Here is a 26,769-nt window from a genome sequence, read left to right as displayed (position 1 = left end):
GAGCTGGGTCCATCCAGGGGAGAATTAAGGAAACCATGAAAATCAGAGGAAAACATGTAGTGTGAAGAAAGAAAACTGGCAAGACCAGGGACGAGGAAGAAGAGCTTGGGAACAAACTGTGCCAAGTGTGGAGGCTTCAAACGCTTACTACCAAAACAATCAACTGAGCCTCTGAAAGGGCAAAGCATTCTGGCTGCAGGTCTGTGTATTTGCCTCCATCTGCTAGATGATGAAGCTTCACCGATGATAACTGAGCAAAACCTGGATCAGTGAGTGTACCAGAATGTCATTAGGAGTCATTTTATTGCTACATTCCTTTCGTAGAACAGTAGTATATGGTTTCTCCTAGGTCCTTGGCCTATCTAATCCAGGTTCTTGGCCACCCAAGCAATGTGGAGTATGGGTTCTATCTCACGGAGTGGACCTTAATTCAAATCAAATATTGGTTGGTGACTTTCACAAACTTTATGCTAGTGTTGTACCAGTGTTTCTTGTAGGCGGGGCAACATTGTAGGTTGAAGAATTTGTAACTGGGTTGGTATGTACCTTTCTCCTTTGCTAGCATGCAGAGTACCTTACAGTACCACAAACATGAGTCATTAGGGATGATGAAGGCTCTAGGCAGGCACTCTTGATTTCTCCATGTTTAGTGGATTGTGCACGTGTTGTCTTTACCAATAGGTCCTTACCTTTAGTTTGTGGGAGCCACCAATGGCCTGAGCAATAGACAGGGTTGTTTGGGTGTTCCCATGGGACCCATTTGGCCAAGAACTCAATTGGACATACCATATACCCAGTATTGGCAGCTTCCTTTGGTAGCAAGAGATAACCAGTTGGGTCTCTGTCTTCCCCCATTATTTGGCAATTTTATTTAGAACTTCTTCATATATATATGGGGGAAGACAGAGACCCAACTGGTCATCATATATATATATATATATATATATATATATATATATATATATGAAGAAGTTTCTACTGTACTATATTTTCATATTATATCTCAAATAGCTGAGTTTTAGCTGGCCCTCTCTGTATTCCCTCCCTTGTCCCACCCTCTTTCCTTTCCCTCCTTGTTTTAATCCTCCTGTTTTGGGGCCCCTCTTCATCCATCCCTAATGATCTATCTCCCCTTCCTAGGGGACTCCATCCTTACACTCTAGTCCCTCACACACTACCTAACCTCTGTGACTGTAGGGGTTGTCACTTGCTTATGAATGACTTAAAAGTTAACACCCACATATAAACAAATACATAACATATTTGTCTTTCTGGTTCTGAGTAGCTTTACTTAGAATAATTTTTCTACTTTCACCCATTTACCTGAGAATTTAATGATTTCATTTTTTTAATGACTGAATGTCATTCCATTGTGTAAATGTTGCTTATATTCTTTATCTGTTCATCTATACACAGACATCTAGGTTGCTTCCAATTTCTGTCTATTGTATATAAAGCAGCAATGAGTATACATGGTTAAACAAGTGTCTCTGTGGTAGGATGGGTTTTATAGCTGGTTCTAGAGGTAGATTGATTCCCCGTCATCCTGAGGAACCACCAAACTGATTTCTGCAGTGACTGTACAAGTTTGCAGTCCCACCAGCAATGGAAGAGTGTGTCCCTTTACTTCACACCCTTGCCAGCATGAGCTGTCATTTGTTTTATTGATCTCACCCATTCTGATAAGATGGAATCTCAAAGTAGTTTTGATTCATATTTCCCTAATGGCTAAGGATGTTGAGCATTTCCTTAAGTGCTTCTCAGTCATTTGAGTTTCCTCTTTTGAGAATTCTCATTTTAAATGTGTACTCCCTTTTTAATTGGGTTATTTTCTTGTTGTCTAGTTTTTAACTTCTGTATATATTTTAGATATACTACTGGATATATAGTTGAAAAAGTTCTTTTCCAATTCTGTAGCCTCTTGCTTTGTCCTCCTGACAGTGTCCTTTGACATACAGAAGCTTTTCAGTTTCTTGAGGTCCCATTTATTAATTGTTTTTAGTACCTGTGCTACTGATATCCTGATCAGAAAGTGTTTTCCTGTGGCGATGTGTTTAAAATTGTCCCCCACTTCTCTTCTATCGGATTTAGTGAATCCGGCCTTATTTTGAGGTATTTGGTCCATTTGGAGTTTGGTTTTGTTCAGGACAATAAGTTTGGATGTATTTGCATTCTACATGGCAACCGTCCAGTTTGATCAACAGCATCATCAGATGCCATCTCTTTTCCAGTGATTATTTCTGGCTTCTTTATCAAAAATTAGGTGTCCATAGGTAGACTTATTTCTGGGTGGCTTAACCTTGATTGACTCTTATTTTGCTCTAGGATAACTGTTGTCCGGTTCAATCAGTCATGTCTTCATTGCCAGCTGTTTGCCCATCACACTGTCTCCAGTTCCCATGGCACTGTCTGCAGTAGAGTCCTCCTCCTCTAAAAGGTCCCCCTGCAGCCATCCACCCTTCCCTCCAGGACTCTAGCTGACTCGGGTGTTTCAGTTCTGGCCCTCTTTGCCACCCCTTCGCCCTGTGTCACTGTCCTTGAGCCTGTGAGTTTCATTTTCCGCCTGTGGGATCTGGAGAAACCGCAGCAGGTGGCACCTCCCCGCTGGCTTTACCCCCCTACCCCACCCACCCACCCCCCCCCCCCCCCGCTGTCAGGTGTCTTCACCATTTCACACCACTTTCTCCATGACAGACTCATTAGACATGTCAATAGCAGATTTTTTTAAAGCTTAATATTGATACTGTGAAGAACTTTCCCCTATCAAACCAAATGGTTAGGAAATAGAATGAAAGAATTCACTCACTAATTTTTTTTAATTTAAAATTCTTTAAAATTTTACTTGTTTTTACTTTGCATGCTTCTACTGTTTCCTTCTTGGGTAGGATTCAAGCTAATGTTTCTGCATCTCCCCCTCACTCATATTATATTATGATCTATAGTAAATTAACAACTGTGTACATAGGCATGCACGTGCAATTGATCCCTCAGTGTTAACACATGGTCTCCGTATATATGAACTTGAGGGTTTGTTGATGTGTTTATCATATGCTGTTGTAATATGAGCGGCGGGCTATCTATGTTCCTGGCATCCGACCGCCCACATGGCTAGCTTATGCCCCGAAATAATTACACGGAAACTGTATTCTTTTAAACACTGCCTGGCCCATTAGTTCCGGCCTCTTATTGGCTAGCTCTTACATATTGATCTAACCCATTTCTAATATTCTGTGTAGTCCCACGAGCTGGCTTACCAGGGAGAATCTTAACCTGCGTCTGTCTGGAGTGGGAGAATCATGGCGACTCCCTGACTCGGCTTCTTTCTCCCAGCATTCTGTTCTGTTTACTCCGCCTACCTAAGGGCTGGCCTATAAATGGGCCTAGGCAGTTTCTTTATTATTTAACCAATGACCTTCCTCCATCAATATGCTCAGAGACTAATGTAGCGGTTAGAGAGCCCCCACAGGAGCACAGTTTACAGTGTCTGCTGCAACCCATAAAGAGACAGCTTTTGCTTTCTCTGAGCATGGAAAATTCCCCAAGCTGCACAGAGGCTCCTGCCAGATGTGGGGGGAGCTGCAGCTACAGGTGAAGATCCCATATTGCTTAGGGATTGCCCCCAAATGCTCTGCAACAGCTTAATGTCTCCTGCATGTCCTGACACAGAACTCATTAGATAGGACTCCAGTTGGGTAGGAATGGAGCCCCCATAGAGTGTTTCCCTACTTGAAGGCCCTGGTTCCAAAACAGGTCTCAGTGCTCTGCCCCGCTAAGAAAAGTTTCACCGTATCAGCAAAGGGACCAGTCAAGTTAAAGGCTCATGATGTTGTGGTTGAGCTTGAAGATTGTAAAACTACAAATAGCCTCCTCTCATCTTCAAGAAAGGGTATTCTAAGAAAGACAGAAGCTTGCTGAGCTACACAGGCCTGTCATCTCAGTAGCTGGGAGGTAGACGCAGGAAGACCAGCTTCAACAACATATAATGAGTTTGAAGCTAGCCTTGGCTGCATGAGACAAAGATGTGAAGAAAAACAAACGGTTGCATATTATTTATATGAATTCAAAATAGTGAAGTGCTGTGGAAAACAGTGTGGATGAACCTCAGAAATGTGAAATGGGATTATTATAAGACTCAACAGTCCCATTCATGGGTATTGACAAAGAAAATGAAGTAAGTGTGTTGAAGGGTAACTTCTGCAGCATTGATCACAATAGCCAGGGAAAGGAATCAGCCTAAGTGTCCACTGACAGACAAGTGAATTCATAGATGATGTAGTGCTTGGAGAGATGGCCCACTGCGAGCCTGACATCCTGAATTTTATCCCCAGAATGAAGCCACATGAAAAGTCAAATGTGTTAGCATGCATTTATGATGGAAGCACCTCAGTAGTGAGATGGGAGGCAGAGGGAGGAGAATCACCCAGAACCCTGGAGTGTGCCACTCAGTAAGAAATGAGAGAACACTGCTCAAAACAAAGGCTGAAGACAAAATAAAAACAACTCCCCAAAATTGCCCTCTGATGTCCATTATTGCATTGTACTGGCACACACCATATACACATCATACACACACACAAAAGAAAAGAAATGCGTTGTTCATCACAATGGAGTACTATTTATATATATAAAAAGAAAGAAATCCTGCCATTTGTGTCAACATTGATGAACCTCAAGGAATTATGTTAAGTAATTAAATAAGTAAATAAGACACAACAGGAAGATAAATCATGACATCATTTATGTGTGGAGTCTAAAGATACTGAACTCATAGAAGCAAAAAACCAGAATGGTCCTGGGGTAAGAGTTGGTCCAGGGATACAAGATTTCCATTAGGTATACAAATATATGTTGGTTTATTATGGGACATGATGGTGCCTGTTAATAGCAGTGTGTTGTGTTGTAAATATCGCTGAGTGTTTTTTTGTTATCAGTGCAAATAAGCAAATATATTAGGTAATGCATATAGTAAAATTACCTGACTGCATCATGTGTTACCTTTCCACAGCTTTGTAGGGCAAAATACTTGAGATACACAACCTAAACTTCATCTTCACTTACAGTTTCAGAACATGGTTAGCTGACTGGTACTTGGGCTGTGGTGAGACAAAACCTCCTGGCAGTGAGGGTGTGGTGGATCAGTGCTGCACACTTCAGTGTAGAAGGAAAGAGAGTGGACGTGCTGTCCCTTCAAAGTCCCCACTCCGTCCAGCGAGCTCTTGTGTATACAGCCTGTATACAAGTCCCACTGCCACCCAGGCGTTCAAGACCAGCCTGAGCCGGCATAGGAAGACTTCATTTCCCTCCCTCCCCATACCTCAGGCAGCAGCACTGCACTGGCATTTCAGGCCATTTAACGTACCCACGGGCTGTAGGTGATCCTCAGCACCATGGGGAGATGATCCAAAGCATAGCAAGCCACAGACCATTGCACAGTGCACCAGAATATCATCCACATACAGGGAAGGTGTTTACAGGAAACAGACAAGGTCGCTTAAAAGCTGTGCAAACTGCTCTAAACAGTTTCCTTTTTTATTATTTAAATAGAAATAGGGGGCTAGAGAGATGTTTCAGGGGATGTCTTCAGAGGACCTGAGTTTAGTCGCAAGCACTTTGTCCCACAGCTCAGAGCAGCCTATAACTCTTAACTCCAGGGGATCCGGTATCCTCTTCTGGCTTCCACGGGCAGCTCCACTCACATGCCCCTCCCCTCCCCCACCTACTGTGTGTGAAGGGAGGGAGGAGAATTTTAATTAACTGTATTAAAGTATTATACTTATTCTGGACAGGTTAAAAATTTGTTTTTAATTAAATTTTTCACATAACCTAAGTTGGGTATTTAGCCTCTAAGTATATAAAAGAGATTAGATGAGGCTTATTCTCTTTTTCCAAACATTGGGGTGAAATAAGTATGTGATTTAGGTGTGAGTTGAAGACAACCAGAAGTTACTTCCTGGTTTTTTGCAGTTTTCTACAAAGTTGTGTTTGTGGTGGGGCTTGACGATTAGTTACTGGCCTTGATAAAGATCTTCAGACTTTATTTGGATGTTATTATAATCATAATGTAGGAATACTCTATAAACTTATTTTATAGATGTCGTGTTTACCACTTAAATTTTATTTCTACTGTTTAAAACACTAGATTTGACAGTCAGTGTTTTGCCATTGTTTTAATCTGAAACAAACTTGGGCTTCATATCTTAAGGTGTGGATGGAAATAATTTTGTGTCGTAAATGAAAATGTTCTTTTCCAACTTCTGTGTTTGAAGTGAATAGATTTATCACCCCATAGAAGCAAAGGTTATCCTCCATTTTAATGAGCGAGGTCACTAGCTGTGGTAATATGTCTTCACTGCTTGTTCTTTTAGGACTTGTTAACCAGACACAAAGTGTTGGTAGCGGACTTCTTAGAGCAAAATTATGACACCGTAAGTAAAGTCATTTTTAAGACTTCTTTCTTTCTCCCTCTTGTTTGTTACTCATGGCCAGCTGGGAGCATTTTGTAATGTTTAGATGGAACCTGCATATAGGTAGGAAATGCAGAAGGCTTGGGGCCTGAGCTGGCGGTCTCAGAGGCTTCTAGTTCTAAGACCTGAGAACTAAAGGCCTGTGTCCTTTGAAGCCAGAAATTTACAGTTCTAGATGACCAGGCTAGAGGGCTATGCCTCTGAGTTCAGACTGCCCATTGGAAGGAAGTGTGCTCAGCATAGATATCCATTCTTGTCTGTTTTGGATGGGTGTTCCCCGCTTTCGTTGCTGTCACCCCACTCTGAGTCCTAGCCCCATGTGGTGGCTGTGGTAGAAAATGTTTCTGCAGCAGGTGGGTGTCACAAGGAAATGGAGATAGACCAGAAGTGTGGACCTGCAGCCTCCAAACTACAGAAACAGATTTCTTTAAAATGTGTTATTTTGAAGCTTTTAATAGATTTAGAGGATTCAAAATTATTCCATCTTTCAACTGAATTTCTGGTTTGTAGAACTAATGGTCAGCATGTATCCAATATGCCTTCAGCTCCCTATCCTGGGCCTGTGTCCAGATGAGGAGTGAGCTGCTGAGCCCTCTGTGTGCAGAGGTATTGGGGCTGGGTCTGAGGACCTCTGGAGGAGTGAGCACACTCCTGCTGCAGAGGACACACTGCTGCTCTTACGAACTTCCTTTCTTCTTCTTAGGTCTTTGAAGAGTATGAGAAACTGCTGCAATCGGAGAATTACGTGACTAAGAGACAATCTTTAAAGGTAATAGCAGATCTCCTTAAGTCCTTGTAAGCTGACATCTTGCTAGCAAACAGTGTGTACTCTGCAGAAAATTCAGGGTCCTTCACTTTGAGAAGTAATCCAGCGATTATGCTTTATGCTCTGATTGAGCTTTGCCGCAAAATAATGGAAGCTTCCTACTTCAGAGACTCTGGAAGCAACAATGTGAATGATAAGTTTATGCTGAAGTCAGATGTGGAGTATTTCACTAAGGAAGATGACCAAACCTAAGCTGACTTAAGCAGAACCACATAGTTCTCTTCTGAGAATATTTTAGAAATGAAGAGAAAGAAACTGGTCACAGTGACTGGGATGGGGTAACTGTCAGGTCAACCCAGTAAAGGCCCTAGAAATCACGCCAGTGTACCTTACAACAGAAACTTCAGAATGAATCAATCCAGTGCAGGACACTCAAGAGAAGTGGCAATTCCAAAGTATAGCACACAAAACACAAATGTTTAAATTCTTCTCAATGCTTTTAGTTTGGAGATGATAAACCTAATGTTTTTTGCATGGGAACAGCTCTTAGCTATGATACAGGCTTATAGTGTTGAAATGTCATGGGGCTTCTATGTTAGGAGAAGCATCTCTCCCCCAGAGTTGTAACTATTTTCCTGAAATGCATTTGCCAACTGCATTTCATTGTCAGAACCCTTTTTATCAGCTAGTAATCTTAAGTCAGCCATGCAGTTTGTATACCTTCTAGCTGCTGCGCAGCTCACTTGGGATGTCAGGATGGTGGTGACCACAGGACAGACACAGTGCATATATTCTCAATATTCAATGCAGTTTTAAGGTAAGGTGATGAGCTAAGTCTGTTTTGTAAGACTTGTGCATCTCTCCCCCTGTGGTTTGCGTTAGTCACGCTGTGTTCCCATGATTTCATGCTGCCACCTTCCCAGCGTCTGCCTTAGTTGACATCAGTTTTCAGCCAATCATTCAGCGCTTGTTATTGAGGTCCCCTTGCATGGAAACCAATGAAAGGTGATCCATTTAGAGAAACTTCGTCATGTTCCAGAGCTCCTCATATTGAGGCCAAGGAACTGACCTTGGGCAGAGCAGTGACCTCAAAACTATGTTGTACTATGTCCAGAGATGTGCTGAAGCCCCCTGCTTAACTGCCACTACTGAAAGTTCTGAGACAAGGAATCTTCGTGTTTAGTTGTGGATCCCCTGATGCACCCATCAGAGCTCCGCTGGACAGCTCCAAACCATGATCACATCGATGGCCCTGGATAAACAGAAACACCTGAATGTGGAAAAGAACTTGTGGGGACGAATGGGGCTTAACAGGAGGGAGATGAGAGTAGGGGCTAAAAGTAACAGAAATGTATCACACGCAGAGTTGTCACAGAGAAAATTCAATTAGCAAGAAAATTAAGATGTGCCCCACTGTCACAGCTTTAGACCTCTATAAGGGACAGAAGGACAGCCAGAGGAAGTATGGGAGAGGCACTGGAGGGGAGCAGCACTGGTAGAGTGAGGGTGCCCTAAGACTGGCATGAGAGGCCACTTAGAGCAGTGGTTCTGAGCCTGTGATCACAGCCCCTTTGGGAGCTGAACAGACCTCTCATGGGGTTTGCATGTCAGACACCTACACTTTGATTCATAACAGTAGCAAATAAACAGTTATGAAATATCAGGGAAAATAATTTTATAGTTGGGCGTCACCATGACATGAAGAACTGTATTAAAGAGTCACAGCATTAAGAAGGTTGAACCACTGCCTTTTATATTTCCCAAGTCCCTCTTTGTTTGTTTGTTGAGACAGGGTTTCACTGTGTAACTCTGTCTGTCCTGGAACTTGCTTTGTAGACCAGGCTGGCCTCAAATTTACAGAGATCCGCCTGCCTCTGCCTCCTGAATGCTGGGATTAAAGGCGTGCGCCACCATTGCTCAGCCTCAAGTCCCCGTTTTCAATGTGAGGCTGACAGATACTGAGCCAAAGTAGAGTTTGTATGACACTAAGTGATTGAACCAAATTAAAAGAGGAAAGATGAGGGTCTTTGGACTTTATCCTTGGTCTTAAAATGTTATCCTCAAACCATTTTCAGCAATGACCAGAAACCGGACCAAACTTTTCCTGTCTCTGAGACCTCAGGCCCAGTCAGAAAGCTCTCCCTCTGGCCTGTCTTGCCCTTTCTTTCTAGCAGATTGTCTCCCCACCCATCTCTCCATTTCTTTTCTCTAGCTGGTTTTGCCCCATCTTGTCCTCTTTTCCTGTCCATATTTTAATAGATTAAAACAGAGCCTTACTTGTAAGAACATACTGGCTTTTTAATTTATTTGTTTATTTTTATAGTACGGGGGCTGGACCCCAAGGGCCTGGGTCAACAAGCACCACTGAGCTACATCCCTGCCTAGAAGTAGGAACTATAGGTATTTGTTCAATGAATCAAACTAAGTTGTTCAAGTAAATATTGCTAGTCATTAACCCTAGAATTCACCTTCCTCAGTCAGTCTCTGGAAGGGTCCAACAATGTTCTGTTGGTAAAGCTGGGATTGGTGGGCTTAGGAAACTGGTTCCAACAGTGCGCATCTGCACCCAAGAGTAGACCCTACCCATCCAACACCTGAGTGATGATGTAGGACCCCCCGTATGCTGTGGTTACCATTAATGAATAAAGAAACTGGCTTGGCCTGATAGGGTAGAACAGAGGTAGGTGGGGGAAACTAAACTGAATGCTGGGAGAAGGAAGGCAGAATCAAGAGAGAAATCATGTAACCCCACCGCAGCAAGCCACCACCATGTGGCGATACACAGATTAATAAAAATAGGTTAAATTCATATATAAGAGTTAGAAGTTAGAAGCTAGAGCTAATGGGCCAAGCAGTGATTTAATTAATACAGTTTCTGTGTGACTATTTCGAGGCTAAGCAGCCAGGAACCAACTAGTGGCCTCCTTCCAACAGAGTGATGGACAGTAGAGTGGGCAAGAAGTTCTCTGTCCTTGTTGCCTCAGTACCCTGCTCAGAGTCCACTTCAGGCCTGTAGCAGACTTTTGTACCTAGTTCAGAAACACCTGTAACTCTCCCTTTCCTACTGATTTACAAATGCTCCTGTGTACCCAAGAGTATTGTTTGCTGTTCTTCGTTAATCTCCTGAGACTTGCTTTTCTTATCCGAATTCCTTTCTAGACCAGGTATCTCAAATTTGACGGACACACATGGTAAAGTAGAACATTGCCTAAATGGGACGGGGAGGAGCAGACCAAAGTGTGTGTCAAAATGCAGAGCTATGAAAGGGCAAGTTGGCTTCAGATGCTGGCTTGTAAGCAGGGATGCTGCTGAAAATAGTGCTGTGTCTGCCACCCTTGCAAGGAAGCTGAAGGGTGGTAGACTGAAGTGGTCCACATGTCAGCGTCAAGCTTACTCAGCAATGTTGGCTCCCTTCTCAGAGAAAAGCGCTACTCTGGGGAGCTCTGTTGATGCCAGTGTGATTTTTTCCTTTGAGGAATTAGATGTATGGTCACAGTAGCTGCTGTCCCAGTAACCACATTTACAAATACAGACCCTGTAAGGTTGTGTCTGTGATGTCCCCTAGTTGTAGGAAATGAGAAGTGAGATAGTTGCAGGGGCAAACAGCTTCATCATATAAACAGGCTGAAGTGCTAAGTCACTTTCTGGTTCCAGAGTGTTGGCTACCCGCTGCCTTTTGTCAGTCATGTTCTAAAGTTTCCTAGACTTTCTTGGTCTTGGGATGCTTAGACTCTGGGGCCAAGAAAAAGTAATTAAGAGAGAGTTTCCTTTCCCTCATGTGCTGGAGCTTAGGACCTTATTTCTGACCTTCAGAAGCCTGGCTTTAATTACTAGCAAGAAAGATTGTGATTAAAAAGAAACTTGGTGGAATTTTTTGGCACTCTGGTCAATTTCATTAAAAGAGCACATTTTGGAGGAGAACCTCTTAATTACTCTAGCCTCATGATTAAGTAAAATGCAGATGTGTTCCATTTCCTTAGAACAATGCGGCTTTGTGATGTGTTGTGCTGCACGGCAGTGCTTCACCATTGTCCTTGTCACCACTAATTAAAGTAGATTGACAGCTAATGGCCAAAGACTTTAAGAAAGTAAACATATTGTTCACATGTTAATTAACACGAAACTTGAATAAGCATGGCCCCCAAAATAGAAGAATAGAGAAATATGTATTGCCTGCAGCACTAAGGAGAATACGGGAGTCATTCCAAAGTAATGTTGACTTAGAGATATAAGCTACATGTATCCATGAATATCCATGTAGGAAATCACTTTAGGGGTGGGTGTACTACTGAGCATGCTCAATTAAAAATGCATTCCTAAACATGCTTATTTTAAGGAAAGCTAGTAATAGCAGTTTTGGAACACATTGAGCTCAAGGTCTCGGATATTGTGTGTGTCTGTGAGAGAGAGTATAGGATTCTGGAGACGGGGCCGTGAGCATGCTGTGCGAATGCTCCTCCACCTAGCTATACTCCCACCCTTCGTTTTTCAAGACAAGGTTTCCTCACGGAGCTTAGGCTGGCCTTGAACTTGTTTCCTGTGTCCACAGCTGGGATTTTTAAGTGCACCACACACCTGGCTAAAGTTGTAAGCTTGTATGAGCAGAAAATAAAATTGGAATGACTTAATCCAATTGAAGTCATAAATGGAACCTCAACAAATCCTTACTGAAGAATCACTGTAAATTTTTATGTAAAAAAATTTTATAGTATACTTATTGTATGTAGTATGGGGGCTTCATAAGGATTAATTTACATACTAGTATATCATACATTTTGAACATACTCATTTCTCTCCCCCTCCTCTAGTCCCCTCATTTTCCCAGTCTTGACTCTAATCTCCATGGCATATGTGCATACAGGTGATTTTATGTGTCTGTATAAATGGGAGAAAACAGGTGATTTTTGTCATTCTGATCTGTTTAGCTTAGTGTGGAGATGTCCAGTTGTTAACAACTTCTAGCAAACAACTTACTTCATTCTTCTTTATGACTAAATGAAACTCCACCATAGGGGGGATTTTATAGTTCAGTTGGTAGAGTCCTTGCCTAATGTGCACAAAACTCTGGATTCAGTCACCATAATCCAGATGTTTTGACACATGCCTGTGATCCTAACACTAGGGAGGTAGATCAGAATTTCAAGGTCATCCTAACTATGTAGTGTGTTCTAAGCTAGCCTGGGCTATGTGAAACATTTCTCAAAAAAAATCAATTGTATATGTATATCATATTTTCTTCAATATGTACCAAATAGAAGAATACACTCTGTATAGAATCACCAAAGATCCCAGGTAGCCAAAGCTAAAGAATAGCCCAAGTAAAAGGAAGGAAGCCAGAGGAATCATTGTACCAAATTCCAAGTTATTCTGAAGAGCTATCATAATGACAACACACACGTGGATTCATAGAATGCGAGAGCAGAGAAAGAAACAGAGCCCCACAGAGATAAAAATGAAATGAAGCCTCGCGGTTAGAGATTCCCTTTGTTACTTGTGTTATGTTTGTGTTGCATTGTTTTGTTGTGTGTGTGCCGGGTAGTTTTAGTGCTGAAAAGCAGTTGCTGGCCTGACAGTCAGGGCTGCTTTATCTTGAGGCTGAAGAAAGAGCCTTTTGTCCTAAATTAGTTCAGGAAGGCGACACTCCTGTCTCCCTCTCCAGGGGTGCTTGGAATGAGAACCTCTCATATAGATTCAGGATACATGTTTGTTTATTTTTTGGCCTTTGGTCAGGTTTTATAATAAAAGTCGGTGGTTAAAAGCATATATTGCACCAGGCTGTGGTGACACACCCCTTAAATCCCAGCAGTTGCAGACAGATCCAGCACCCTCCTCTGATCTCTCTAGGCACCAATCATATATAAGCTACATATGCATACAATCAGGTAAAACACTTACACATAAAATAAAACACATCTGATTTAAAAAAAAATAAGTCAAGGATAAAATAAGACTTCCTTAACATGAAAACCTTTCAGCAAACCAGAAAGTGCATTCATGCATCAATGTCCTGCCTGAATGTCTTTAGAGCAGTACATGGCTGGGAAGCAGGGTGACGGACGCAGATGTGGATCAGGCTGTCTCTTAGTATGCTGAGCAGTGAGTGACTGAAAAACTGCTTTGAGAACTAACAATAAATAATAATTTCGTAGTCAAGCCATACAAAAGCTTAACGAAATAGCAGCAATACCATTCTCAGGCTTGACTGGTTGATTGTTGTTTCTTTATCTCTTGGTTGGTTGGTTGGTTTGTGTTTCTTTGAGATAAGGTCCCATTGTGCTCACTGGTCTGCAGCTCGTGGACTCAAGTGCTCTTCCTGCCTCCACCTCCCGAGTAGCTGGGGCTGCAGCAGGCGCTGCTGTGCCTGGCACACACCTGTCATTTACGGTGCCTCACAGCTCTTCACACCGGCCTTGGGTTTTGATTCCGTCCTGGTAAGCTATATCTGAAGAGTCAAATAATGGCTTTGGCTTTGTGTCTTGCAGCTGCTAGGCGAGCTGATCCTGGACCGCCACAATTTTGCCATTATGACCAAGTACATCAGCAAGCCAGAGAACCTGAAACTGATGATGAACCTTCTTCGAGACAAAAGTCCTAACATCCAGTTTGAAGCCTTCCACGTCTTTAAGGTAAAGAGAGCTGATACCCGACTGAGTTTTTCGTCAGCTGTGAAATGGCAAAGTGTCTGCTTTTTCCTTTACTTTACTTGGGAGAAAATTAGATAATTCTTTTATTTTGCAAACTTAGATTATAGTCTTCTACCAATCTAATTGCAGAAAAACGTTGCTTCAGTTCTAGCTATAACTGGGCAAATTTGCCTCTGGTCTTTACATGTAACTTAGAGAAGTTTGACATCTGCAACAAGCTGACCTAACTTCAGAGGGTCTGCCGTCCAGTATTGTGCAGTAAGATAAGCAGTTGTTTTCAAATTAAAATCCACTGAAAAGTAAATGGTGTCTGACCTGCCTGGTAAAGGCCTCTTTAGTATCCACTAGAAGCCAAGAGGATGGGAAACTCAGCAAGGCTCTGCCACCATACTTAGCAGCTCAGTCCTTCCCTCACAGGGCCGGAGAGATGGCTCATAGGTTAAGAGCACCGGCTGCTCGTCCAAAGGACCCAAGTTCAGATTCCAGTACCCCATATGTGGTTGCTCACTGCCATCTGTAATTCCAGCTCCAGGGGATTTCATGCCTCTGGTCTCTGAAGGTACCTGCAGTCATATGCACATGCCCATATGCAGACACACATACCTACACATAATTAAAAAGAAAGACTTCTTTTTCCCCCACAGATTACAAGTGTGATCCGAGATTAGCTAGAATGGAAGACCTAAGTGCTGCCTTCTGCTTTCGCCAGTCTCCTCTCTGACCCCAAGGGGACGTCCTGAGGCTGCACCCAGCTCCCAGGGCTCATTTGTTACTGCTTTAGAAATGGGTTTTTTTTTTCTAACATTGAGTAATAAAACTATCTCCTGGAAGTTTTAGATAATAGACTTAAATATATACCGATAGAAGATAAAAGTTAGTTTGTAATCCCATACTCCTAACTACTGTGGGCATATTTCCTTCGGCTGTATTGACATTACCCCACTAATGTATCCTAGTTCGTCACATCATGCTGTGCCATCCGTGAACATTTGTGCCATGTGTAATGTCGGAACAGTGGGCATCCTCCTTAGTCATCGGGCATTTTTATTCTAGGATGGGTGGCCCTGAGTGATGGCTAACTAATTCCATCTCTTGATACTGTAAGGTGTGTCACAGTTCACACTCTGCATCTGGCCAGCTTTTGCCAGTTTCAGGTTGTTTTCTCGAAGTTGATGTGTAGAGTAGACATAAAAAGCTCAGTGAGCTCCAAAATTTTTGGTCTTAAAAGCGTATATTCAGGGACAGAGTTCTTTGTCTTTTAGTGGAGAGCATAGCAGTTTATAAGGCTGCTTTGACAACTTAGAAACTTAGTATTTCTGCTTCCAGATATTTTCCAAGAAGCCAACTAGAATAATTAAAACGTTAACTTAAAAATTTCATTTATTTCCACAGTTGACAAGCTGATTTTTTTTCTATTTGAAAACTTGGCTGTCTAGATTTATACATTTGCAGGCACAGAGGAAAGGAGTGGGGACAGGGGAGGTGTCCAGCAGTTGCACTGTGGTTGAAAACAGCCAAGGCTGGCCGTGTACAGCTTGTGTGTGTCTGAGGTGCCGCGTGTCTTCTGTGTTAGAACTGTCTTCTGAACAGTGAAACAAAGAATGAGCGTGTGGTTCTGGGAAACTCCCAAGTGGCAGAGAGCGGCAGACGTTCCTCAGACTCTCCTGAGGAATGACAGCACAGAAAGTTGTGTGCCAAGCTACTCTGTGCCTCATTTTGTTCAAAAATGCATGAATATAGAAAGATTTAGTGTGGCCAACCAGAAATGGCCTGCTCCTGTCCTCAGACAATCCGAATTTCATTTCCCTAATCAGTGGATAGAGTAGGAACATTTAAAAATAGTTGACCACTGTTTACTTGTGTGTGAAAATTGGGCCTACCCTGCACCTCAGCTTTTTCTTCCACTCAAATATGGCTTGTTTACTCCCAAAAATAATGTTTTGCTATTTAGAAAAGCAAAAGTCCCAGACGTTTGAGTTCTTTATGAACAGTTGCCCTCCCCTCAAAGGGTCCTCTGTAGAGCTACAGAATCTGGGACAGGCTCCTGGAAATGCCTTTGCAGGCCAGCGTTGCCAATCCCATTACCTGGCTGAGTTCAGGGATTCTGTGCAACTCCACTTCAGGAAGTCCATGGCCCTGGACAGTGCAGCTGCAACATGGTAAATCCTGGGGTGAGAGTCAGGAGAAGCAGTCTGGGTTGTACACCAGGGCCAGCAGAAGGCATGGGCATATTGACCTGCTCTCTTACTTGAAAATGAAGTGCTTAAATTAAAAACGAAGTTACTGGGCTCTGAGGCTGTATCTTTGTGTCCTTGCTGTCCCAGAAAAGAACTCGAGCTGCTCTTAGCTCACCTCTCCCCGCTCCTTTCCTTTCCAGTTTCCCCAATAACAATGGGCTATGTTGCCACTTCCCACCAAACCTTGAGAGGGGTTTGCCCATGGCATGGACTGACCCCTAAAGCCCCTGGAACTCAGATATGACCAGTGAGAAGACTCAGGCCCCAGTTACCACAAACGGACACGTATATGAAAACATCAGGTACAGAAGCCAGCCTGACAGTCCAGCTGAAAGTTAGTGCACAGTGCCTCTGGACAGGAGGAGCTTTCCTACCAGTCGCTTTGCAAGGAATGCCAGACCGTAGGTCGGCTGCTGAAGAACCAGCCATGAATCACTCACTTCCTTGAGGACAGCTTTCCCCAGAACACCTGCACTGCTGGCAGCAGCTCCAAGGACATTCCTGGACTAAGTGAGCTTGAGGACTGGCAATGATTTACTAACATCCCATGTTGTAACCGTACCTGAAGGCGTGTGTATTTGGGCGTGGTGGTGCATGCCTGACCCTCTTAGTTCCTCCAAAGGCTGAGGCAGGACAGTCACCTGAGTCCAGGTGTTTGGTGCCACCCTAGGCAACTAGTGAGACTGTCTCAAAACACACGGACTGTTTATAGTTCTGCTGGTTTAATGGTTCAAGGCATGATTTAAACAGTGAGTGCTCGACTTCACGCTGTCCTCATTTGGTGTTGCTTGGCTTTGTTCAGTTATTAACACAGGCAGAGCAGGGAAGTGAGAACGCGCAGTCAAGACGCTGCTTCTTCCTACTTAACACGTGCTTCCCTCAAGAGAGTCATCAAAGGTTTTCTTTGCTGTGTGTGTGTGTGTGTGCGTGTGTGCGTGTGTGTGTGTGTTTGTGTGTGTGTATGAGAGAGAGAGAGAGAGAGAGATTTTAAGAAACAAAAAAATAAAGTTGGTGGATAAGATCTGGGAAGAATTGGGAGGGGAAAAACAAATTAAGAATATATTTTATAAATTTTTCAATAAAAAAAGAAATTCCTAACGTGAAAGTAGAGTATACGGCTTAGTAGGGCTCTGCTTGGTGTTGTGAAAGTTCTCAGAGCATCCCAAAACATTTTTAGGAGAATAAAAAGTGAAGCTTATATTTAGTGACTGTAATGCAGAATAAGAAAATAACCATTTTTCTCTGTACTGGAAATTGAGCCCAGGACCTCATGCATGCTTAGCTATTACTCTACAACCAAAGTAGACTTCAGCGCTAGAAAATCTCAGGTTGCTTTTGATATGATTTTGGAATGGGTACGCCATCTCCTACATTATCTCCCCAGTTGTGTGAGATCTCCAAGATGTATCTGAATACCTACCTAGTCAAGGGCAGTGCCAGCATTGCATCGTCTGTGTTGGCAGTGCTTTCCCCGGCGGAAGAATGCCTCTCACCCTCCTAAAGTTAGCCAGGTGGAGGACCCTCATTTTGTGGCTGAGGAAGCTGTTTGTGTGGGAGATTCAAGGACAAGTTTATTAGCATACATTCTGCCACTGAACCTCATCTCCTAGCTGTGGGGCTGTAGTGTGACCTTGGGTATTTGGGAAACAACCGTGCGGTTTGGCGGCAATTTAAGAGAGGAGGTAGATAATAATGAAGTCAGCGGTTACTGTGTGAGGGTGACCGCCAGGTGTATGTAAGCAGGAAAGGCATCCTTCAATCCTCTCAAAACGCAGGAATGTTTTGACAATAAGCGTGCGGGGAACTACTGCTGCTGCCACAGCACGAACAGCTCATGAGAACGCCGTGCTGAGCTACATATTGTCATTGATGTAGACTGTCTGTTGATAGAAGGTAGGCAGGCGGCGGGGGGTGGGGGCACAGTAGATGTGACTGCTGCTGGGTGTAGGGCTTCTTTGGGTTGACAAAAGTATCTTAAAGTTGAATGTGTTGACACACAATTCTGTGACCATACAGAAATCGTTGGGATATATTTTTTAAATGGACAGACTACATGGTATATGAATTATGTGTCGATACGATTGGTTCTAAAATCTTTTTTTTTTTGGTTTTTCGAGACAGGGTTTCTCTGTGGTTTTGGAGCCTGTCCTGGAACTAGCTCTTGTAGACCAGGCTGGTCTCGAACTCACAGAGATCCGCCTGCCTCTGCCTCCCAAGTGCTGGGATTAAAGGCGTGCGCCACCACCGCCCGGCTGGTTCTAAAATCTTTAAAACCTAAATGGCTTGCAAGTCATCAGAAAGCTTTATATCCGTTCAACAGACTTGCAAGGCTTGATTTATATGAGTCAAATTAATGTATTCATTATCTCTAAGTAAATTCCTAGAGACATCCAAGGACAATATGAAGAAAGCTGAAAAAAACTTCAGAAGGAAGGTCAGAGGCACTCCTGTTCCCTTGACCTGCTCTTTGCTTTTGAAGCTGTTTTACAGAAGAGGAGTGTTGTGACCATACCCTTCCCTCTCCTTGCTCTTGTCTGTGGATGAGATCACACACTGCCTGCGTGTGGCACAGCGCTGGCCTGACAACCAGCACTAGCCATCACCTGTATCCGTGCTCTAAGCCTCACCTAGAGAGCACAGCAAGCAGCCTCTCCCCCACCCCACCCTACCCCAGACCTGTAATGATGAGAGCCTACGGCACATATAAGTCAGCTAACCAGTTCCCAGTGAGTCCACCCTGGCTTTGTTCAAGTGGAGACCAGCTTTGAGTATGCAGAGACTCTGTGGTGAAGGCCTGTAATGGCTTGTAATAGTCGCTGCTCCAGCTGACCAGGAAGATCGTGAGTTCAAGACCTGCCTGGGCTATAGAATGGTTTCAGGAGCAGCCTGACCAATGTCCCAAAAAGTAAAACAGGGCTGGCATGTGTGTGACTCAAAGGCAGAAGGCTTGACTGTAATGTGTGAGGTGTTACCTTCAACCCCTGGTACCACAAAAACAAAACAAAACAGCAAAACTGCAGAATGATAGAACAGAGCACAGACCAGTGTGAAAAAAAAAAATGCAAGCTCAGTTTTCTTTAAGATGAAAGACTGCGTGAGTCTTTCTTCGCAGTGAATCTGAGTGGAGGGGTTTGGAGGACTGAGTTAGTATTATTTATTGTGGTGCTGGGATGGAACCAGGGCTTTACAAGATCCCCGCCACTGTAGCTGCTCTACTCACTTCGCGTGTCATTTCCCCGCTTTCTCTCCTCATCACAACGAGAGAGCAGTGACAGAACAGTGTCTCTGTTGTGAGCGCTCTGAGAGTCAATTTTCAGCCTGCTGGCCTCTGCCACCCTCGCTTCCTGCCTTGGTGCTCAGGGAGCCTCGTCATCCATGGCATGGGCACCTCCCTTGTAGAGCTTGGCCAGTCATTCTGTAACAGAAGCAAGCTAGTCGTCTCTAATATCACCAGTTTCTGGTGTGCGTAAGTGCGTGTGTGTGTGTGTAAGAATGGCTACTTTATTTTTACTTCTGTGGAATGGACTTGTACATGGGCAACTCCATGTCACATGTACAAAGTGTTCCAGCAGACAGCAAAGCTGGGCAAAGTCCTCCTGTGCCTCATCAGCTCCAATCCTTACTGATGAAAAAAAAAAAAATTTTGGATGAGATCAGTGAAGATGTATGCAAGGTTTAATATTCATAAGAAGCATTCGAATCTAAAATGAAGAATAAAATATTTTGTTTCCTGAATTAAATATTTGAATGTGGCTACTGCCTTTTCCTCTGTGCTTGAAGACTCCATAAATTACATTTCTGAGACCTGTCATGTAAACTGCGGGATGCAGGCCATGAGACAACAATCCAAAACACAACAGGCCGTTTTCATGTGTTTGTATTGGTTTAGCGGGACTCTGAAAATCTCATGTAGGATGGGAGCTACAACAGCTATTCAGTACACATCAGTCAGCAGTGAGTTTCCACCCTGAGGTCTCCTTCACGTCAACTGGTGGTTCTGCCACCCCACCAGTAAAGCCTTAGACAGTGGCAGTGTGAGAGTCTAGTGACCAACTGCCTTCTGAACAGAGGGCTCGGGGGTCATCAGCAGAAATATAAGGGTCAGTGATGAAGCTTGCAAGCCCCCTGACCGTTTCTGCAGGTTTGGGTCTAGGGTGTGGGCTCTAGAGTTCCTCCAGTATGCCTGCCTGGTTTGTCCAGTGCGCTAGTCTCTCTCCTTTGTAAGCAGAGCTTTTGTGAGTTATTTCTGTAGTTCCCATAGAACGCCAGGCCGTTTGTAGTGAGAACTTTAGCAGCTCTCCTATAAACAAATGTCAACCAGAAAAGGCCAGAGCGTACTCACAGGTATTGTGTGAACAGCAGGCATTTGTGTGACAGTGTAAACAAGACTGGAATACCTTTTCTGTGAGTAACAATTTTAGTTTATTGTAGCAAAAGCCATGTCTATAAAAATTCACATGTTGACTGTTTGAAAAGGCAGAGCTGTGTTTAGAGTTGTCACCCCCACAGGTCATGTCAGCGTGTTCCAGCACCCCAGAAGGAAGCCCTGTGCACTAAGCAGTCTCTCCATTCCTTTCTCCGCTACGCTTGGAAGCCACCAGGCTGCTCTTCACTCTGGATCCTCCTGTTCTGACAGTTGTATACATGGAGTCAAATCCATGTTGTGTCTTGTTCAGCACATTGTTCCTGTGATGCCCATGGCGTGGTATCATTCGTCAGTTGCTGGGTCCTCGGGCTGTTAACACTTTGGCTGGTGACTGCTCCTGCAGTCAGCACTGAGCACAGGTGTTATTTGGACATTCCTTTTTCCTGGATTGACAGCTTGCTTTGGTCACACGGTCACTCGCTGCTTAGCTGACCGGGTAGATGCCAGACTTTTCCATGGCAGCTACACTATGTGCATTCCAGTTTGCAGTGTCTCCTGTGCTCGGCACACGTTTTCTGTTTTATATTCCAATGCCTGTACACCCCACGGCAGTGTGGCCTGCATTGCCCTATCTCTTTTCTTGTGGATTACTTATCACTTTTATTCCTCTTTGGAGAAAGCTCTACTCAAGTCCTTTGCTCCGTAGATAGATTATGCCTTGTTGAGTTACATAGTTCAGATGTGAGATCCGTAAGATCTATGACTTGTAGATACTTTCTCCCACCCTCTTAATAGGGTCCTTTATACCGAAGAGTTAACTTCAGTGCCGCTCATCTGATGGGCAGGGTCATGACTGTGTCCTCTGTAGTTTTCTCCAAATGTCCCAGTAGCTCTTATATTTAGTCCTTTGGTTCATTTTTAATAATTTTTGTGTAGGGTGTGAGGTGAGGACCCAGCTTCATTCTGTAATATTTTTTATCTGAAAAGTATTGAACTTTGTCAAATTCTGAAAAAGTTGAGATGACCATGTGGTTTTCCTGCATTCACTCGGTGTGACATCAGCTTCCTAGGGCATGACAGAGTACTAAAGAGCAGAATATATTCTCTCCCACTTCTGCAGACCAGAAGTCCAAGGCTGAGGTGTCTTAGAAGGCTTCGAGGAGAATCCTTCCATCCTCTCTCCTAGCTCCTGGTGCTTGCCAGCAGTCTTTCCTCGTGGACACATCACTGCATTCCTCTCTGCGCCCGTGCACCTCTGTATCTGAAATTCCTTCTTACCAGTCATGACATTGGGGTCCCTTAACCCAGTATGACGTCATCTGAGCCTGATGAATCTGTAACATTCATGTTGCCTTAGAAAATGACACCGTCAGTGCTGAGGGTTGGGCTGTAAATGAATCTGGATGGGGAACACAGTACATCTGGTGTTTTCATGTCTTATGAGGAACTAAGTTCCACCTGGTTGCTCTGTATGACTCTGTTAATTGCCTTTTCATTCAGAAGGGATATTGGCCTTTGAGAGCTCTCTTCCTTGTTTTGTCTGGCTTTATGTCGAGGCATTGCTGTCCTCATAGGATGGGCTAGGAATGCTCCTCCTCCTTTGAAGAATTTGAGAAACACTACATTCATTTTTTTCTTTAAATGTTCGATAGAAATTTTAACAGTGAAAGTCAGCAGGCCTGGGCTTTTTCTTTGTTGTGGTTTTCGGTTACTGACTTGATCTCTTATAATAGGTTTGTTGAAATTTTCTATTTCTTGAGGAATTTAAATATCTTTCTCAGCTATCTGTGGTGGTTAATATTGCTTGTCCACTTGACAGGACCTAAATAACTGAAGAGACAAGACTCTACCTAGATCAGTTTGCCTGAGGTAGGAAGCCCCACCCTAAATGTAGGCAGTGTCTTCCTGCGGCTGGAGTAAGGGACTGGGTGAGGAGGGGACAGGAGTGCTGGCCTCACGCTCTCTGCAGCCTCCACAGAGACCAGGAACTAGTCTGGTCAGCTTTGGTCTCAGTCAAGTTGCTAGCAGTGTTCCACTCTTAAGTTTAACCTTTCAGAATCCAGCTCCTAACAGTCTAGGCAGAGGCCTGTCAAGGTGCTTCATCTCAAGAGCCAGTTTCTGGCTTAGTCATTTCTCTCCTCTGTCTCGCTCCTTTGCTTATTGCTTTGATTCACTGCTTTTCCTAGTTTCTTAAAGTGTGAAGTTAGCTCTCTTCAGAATGTAGGCATTTACAGCCACGATTTGCCTGCCTGAGTGCCGTTTCTCATATTTTCATTTTCACTTGCCTTAAGGGGTTTACTAATCACCTTTGTGCTTCCTTTGTTCTTGTGGGTAGGAGGAATCTAAGATACTGTGTAACCAGGAGGCCAAAGCCTTGTCACCTTATGGTTCTGGACCTGCTGGGTGGAAGTCTCGGGAGCCTCTTCCTGGCCTGTGTGGGCCCCTGGTCTTCTAGGGATTGAGGCATTGTGGGTAGCAGTGCTAGAGACTGTTCCATCATGAGCCGTAAGGACCAGGGAGGCCATGGCCTTCTCGGGGGACCTGTGCTGCTCCCTCCTGCCAAGGAAGCAGACGCCCCAAGGCTGGTGATGGAGGAAACCAGCAACAAGGATTATTGAGTCATATTCCTGTCACTGGCGTGTGAATCATTCCAGAAAGACATTGCTCAAATATTTCCCTCTGTTTTAGGTGTTCGTGGCCAGCCCTCACAAAACGCAGCCTATTGTGGAGATTCTGTTAAAAAATCAACCCAAACTCATTGAGTTTCTGAGCAGCTTCCAGAAAGAAAGGACAGATGACGAGCAGTTTGCTGACGAGAAGAACTACCTGATTAAACAGATTCGAGACTTGAAGAAAGCAGCCCCGTGAAGGTGGCCCCTGCCCTGACGGCTGTTTGTCTCCCTTGCCCAGTGTGTACAGTGCTGTTTCAACAGTTCCTACTCTTGGGGAGGCTTTGGAGGTGCCTGTTTCCTCAGCTGATTGTTCAGGGTAGATGGAATATAAACATTTGAATGGAAAAAAAAATCAATCTAGAATAATATATTCATTTTAATCAAATCTCTGATTGCTTATATGGAATCAGCCATTATATTAAACATTGATCAAAGCAAGTGTAATTCCAGAGTTGGACCCTGGATCTCCTAGCCACCAAGTAGAAGGACCACAAGTGTCTCTTGGGACAGAACAGGGAGGGAACCCTGTCTATGTGTATTCATTTAGACAGGATTTTTCAGACACCAAAGAGACAGGAGACGAGGCTGTATGTGTGTACACTTTGACCTCTGCCTGCTCCTTCCTAGCTGCAGAGGAACAGTGCTCAGTTTCTGCTCACTGTCCCTCATTGTGTCCCAAGCCTGATCCAGGGCTCATGCCCATTCCCACTCTGGATGGCTAGCCTGGGAGCGGCTGAGGACCAGGTGAGGTCAGCGAGGGCCACAGGGGCAGAGAGCATCCATGGGTGTGGCTTTTAGAGGAGAGATGCAGACAGGTGGCTGTAGAGCACTGCTCTGTGCGCTCAGGATGGGCAGTGAGTGTGGGGGTATTTCATGAGCATCTGTAGTCGTGGAAAGAACACATTGTGGTGATTGGAGAGGTGGGGGTCACAGTGGAGGCAAACCGTGGGGCCAGAGGGCTGTGGTAGGCTTTCATCAGTAGAGGGGGAAGTGATTCATGCATAAAAAATTCTCAAATGACCGAAGGTTCTCTCGTCCAGTTTTTTCTGTAATAAACTGCACTCTGTAATTGCCCACCCGTGTCTTCTGTGAGATGCTAAAAAGCTGAAAGTGTTGCTCCCAGACACCTTCTTGTGTGCTAGAGGAACTGAGGCGCTCCTCTGTGCCCCACAAGCATAGAAAGAAAAATTCATTTAAGTTCATGATTGACTTTCAGACCTCAAACCTCTGAAATGGAATTTGAAAGTGGTATTTCCCAGACGCTAATGCTGCGATTGCTTGTCTGCTCTCCATTGCCTGAGTCCCCATGACCCTTAACTGCCATCTTTCTTGTCTTTGGCCACATATGTCTCCACCCAGAGACAGGAAGGGAATGTGTTCTCCAGTGTAAATGCCTCTAGTGGGTTTTCCATGCAGAGAACTCCCTGGCAGGGCCCTTTGCCTTCTGTCCAGGGTTCAGGTGTATTGCTTCCATGCAGCCCCTGTGACCTGCATTCTCCAGTCACAGGAGTCAGATTATTTTTATAATATTCCCTGATAGTACAGAGGCTCTTAGAATTTGACCTTTCTGGATTTGCTTATTTGATTAAAAGAGATTAAAAAAAACTTTTTAAATGTGTTCTTGTAGCATCATGGAACACAGACGAGGCCATGTACTAATTTTATTTCAGTTAAGAGCATGTATTTTCCCTGCATTTGAATTGGCTCTCTCCCAGCATCCCTTTATGGAGGCTGTGTGCCTGCCCAGTGAAAATTGTGGAGCCTGAGATGCTCTACAGTCGGTGAGGTGGCCGGGGTGTTGGTTTGAATCCGAAAGGGCACTGGAGCTCACTCACGCTGTGCACACACAAAGGTCACTGCACACACTGTGAGACTGGAGTTTGGCAAAGGTCACATTTAATAAGAAACACAATTTAAAGACTGAATAAAAAGCACCACACACTCTGTTGGTCTTGTTCCTCTCTCTTTACTCGTGCGGGTGCGGTTGGATTCTTGTCCTATCTCCAAACAGGAAAGGGCCCAGGCCTGGAGTACCCCAGGGCCACATTGAACACAACAGAGACCCTATCTGCATCCCATGACCAAGCACTAGCCACTGTTGCTGCCTCCTCAGTTAGGAGCCATTCCCATCGACAGATGTGGAAGTCATAAGAATGTTCCAGACCTAGGGTGGGACACACCACACAGGCGTGCAGAATGACCTGAGAAAGGTCATGGTGTTGGAGCTATGTGGTGTTCCCCTACTGAGACCTGGGAGGTTCTCAGTGTCAGGGTCCTGGAATGCAGCCAGTGGGGATTGAGATCACAATGTTCTTGGATGAGGCTCTCGGCTAAAGCCAGGCATCTGCCCAAAGTTAGGACTGTTCTTGGAGAAAAGGCTGAGAAGCAGCATACGCCCCTCGTAAATGTTCTTGACTCCAAGCCTCAGCCGTTCCTCATCCCGCAGTGCCTCTGGGGAGTGATGTGTGAGCATCTCAGTCTCCATCACTAGCCATGCTGGCTGCCACAGCCACGGTGGCACCTGAAAAGTCTACAAGTCCCAGGAGTGGTTAGGATGTGAAGGGGACAGAATTCAAAACCACCACAATTGTTTTCCTTAGTGTGTATTCACTGTCAAATTATGGGCTTAATTACGACATCCTCATGCGTGTATCGTACACTTTCAGAGTATATTTGTGACCCTGACCTTCCATCCCCTCCCCGCCCCGCTGCTCTCCTTCCTCTTCCCTAATACTCTCCACCGTGAACTGTTTCAGTATGCAGCCGACTATGGTATCAGAGACAGTTAGCATTTTACATTGTTTTGGTTCTTTTCCTGGTTACCTGCACGTGTGGTGTGAATAGCCACACCTCCTACTGGCACTCCTTCAGGAAGGTTTTTGGATATTGTAATGCACCTTTGGATAAAGACCTTGGAAGGCTAGACTTGGTTTGCCTGGGGCGACTGGACAGGCTGAAGGATGTGTACAGGAGTGTGATTTAGTTTTGAAGTATGGAGAATGTCTGTGCGTGTCTGCCATGATTAAAGCATAGCAGAGCTAAGCCTACCTATGCTGGACCATGCAGACGTAGCCACACCTGCCCTGGCAGGGAACACGTAGCCTCAGAAAGAGCAGCAGGATCAAGGCCACAGGATCAGGGCCACCTCTGACCCAAAAGTCTGAATCTTGGAAGACAGGCTGCCTCCAGAAGGCCCTGCTTCAGCCTCCCTCCCAGGCAGGCCCTTCCTTCCTTCATTTGAGCTCATGAACTCCAGACCAGCCTGGGCAGCATCCTCAGACCTGTCTCCAAAGGGAATGTCAAGGCAGGAGGTGTAACTGAGTTGTTAGTTATGTTTACCTAGCAAGCCTGAAACCATGAGTTCAATCACTGTATAAACCAGGCATGCTGGCTGCCACTCAGGAGACAGAGACAGAAGAATCAAGGTCATCTTCCTCAACACATAGCAAGTTCAAGACCAACCTGGGATACGTGAGACCCTAGCAAACAAACAAACAAAGCCAGCAAAAAGAAAAACAAACAAACAGAAAACCCTAAGTACCATCATGTCCAAACCAGGGACTTGCTGTGTGCCCAGCCTGCCCTCTTGACCCGGGATTCAGAGGAAGGGCAAAGCTCTA

The 26,769-nt window shown here is 44.4% G+C and overlaps 1 protein-coding gene across 3 annotated transcripts in view; it reads left to right on the top strand.

The window, feature by feature from the left end:
* The window catches only part of Cab39l (calcium binding protein 39 like), a 104,164-nt gene extending 79,942 nt beyond the window's left edge, over positions 1–24,222 (top strand). For all 3 annotated transcript variants that reach the window (XM_057785651.1, XM_057785652.1, XM_057785653.1), the window contains 4 exons: positions 6,366–6,425; positions 7,168–7,233; positions 13,713–13,856; positions 23,166–24,222. In XM_057785651.1, coding sequence (XP_057641634.1) covers positions 6,366–6,425; positions 7,168–7,233; positions 13,713–13,856; positions 23,166–23,345 — 450 coding nt within the window. In that variant the 3' untranslated portion in view covers positions 23,346–24,222. The remainder of the gene's footprint in view (positions 1–6,365; positions 6,426–7,167; positions 7,234–13,712; positions 13,857–23,165) is intronic.
* The last annotated feature ends 2,547 nt before the right edge of the window (positions 24,223–26,769 follow it).

The sequence above is a fragment of the Chionomys nivalis genome, chromosome 12 (genome assembly GCF_950005125.1).
Source record: "Chionomys nivalis chromosome 12, mChiNiv1.1, whole genome shotgun sequence".
NCBI lineage: Eukaryota > Metazoa > Chordata > Mammalia > Rodentia > Cricetidae > Chionomys > Chionomys nivalis.
Note: the sequence above shows the minus strand (reverse complement) of the source record. Positions and strands in the feature narration are given on the sequence as shown.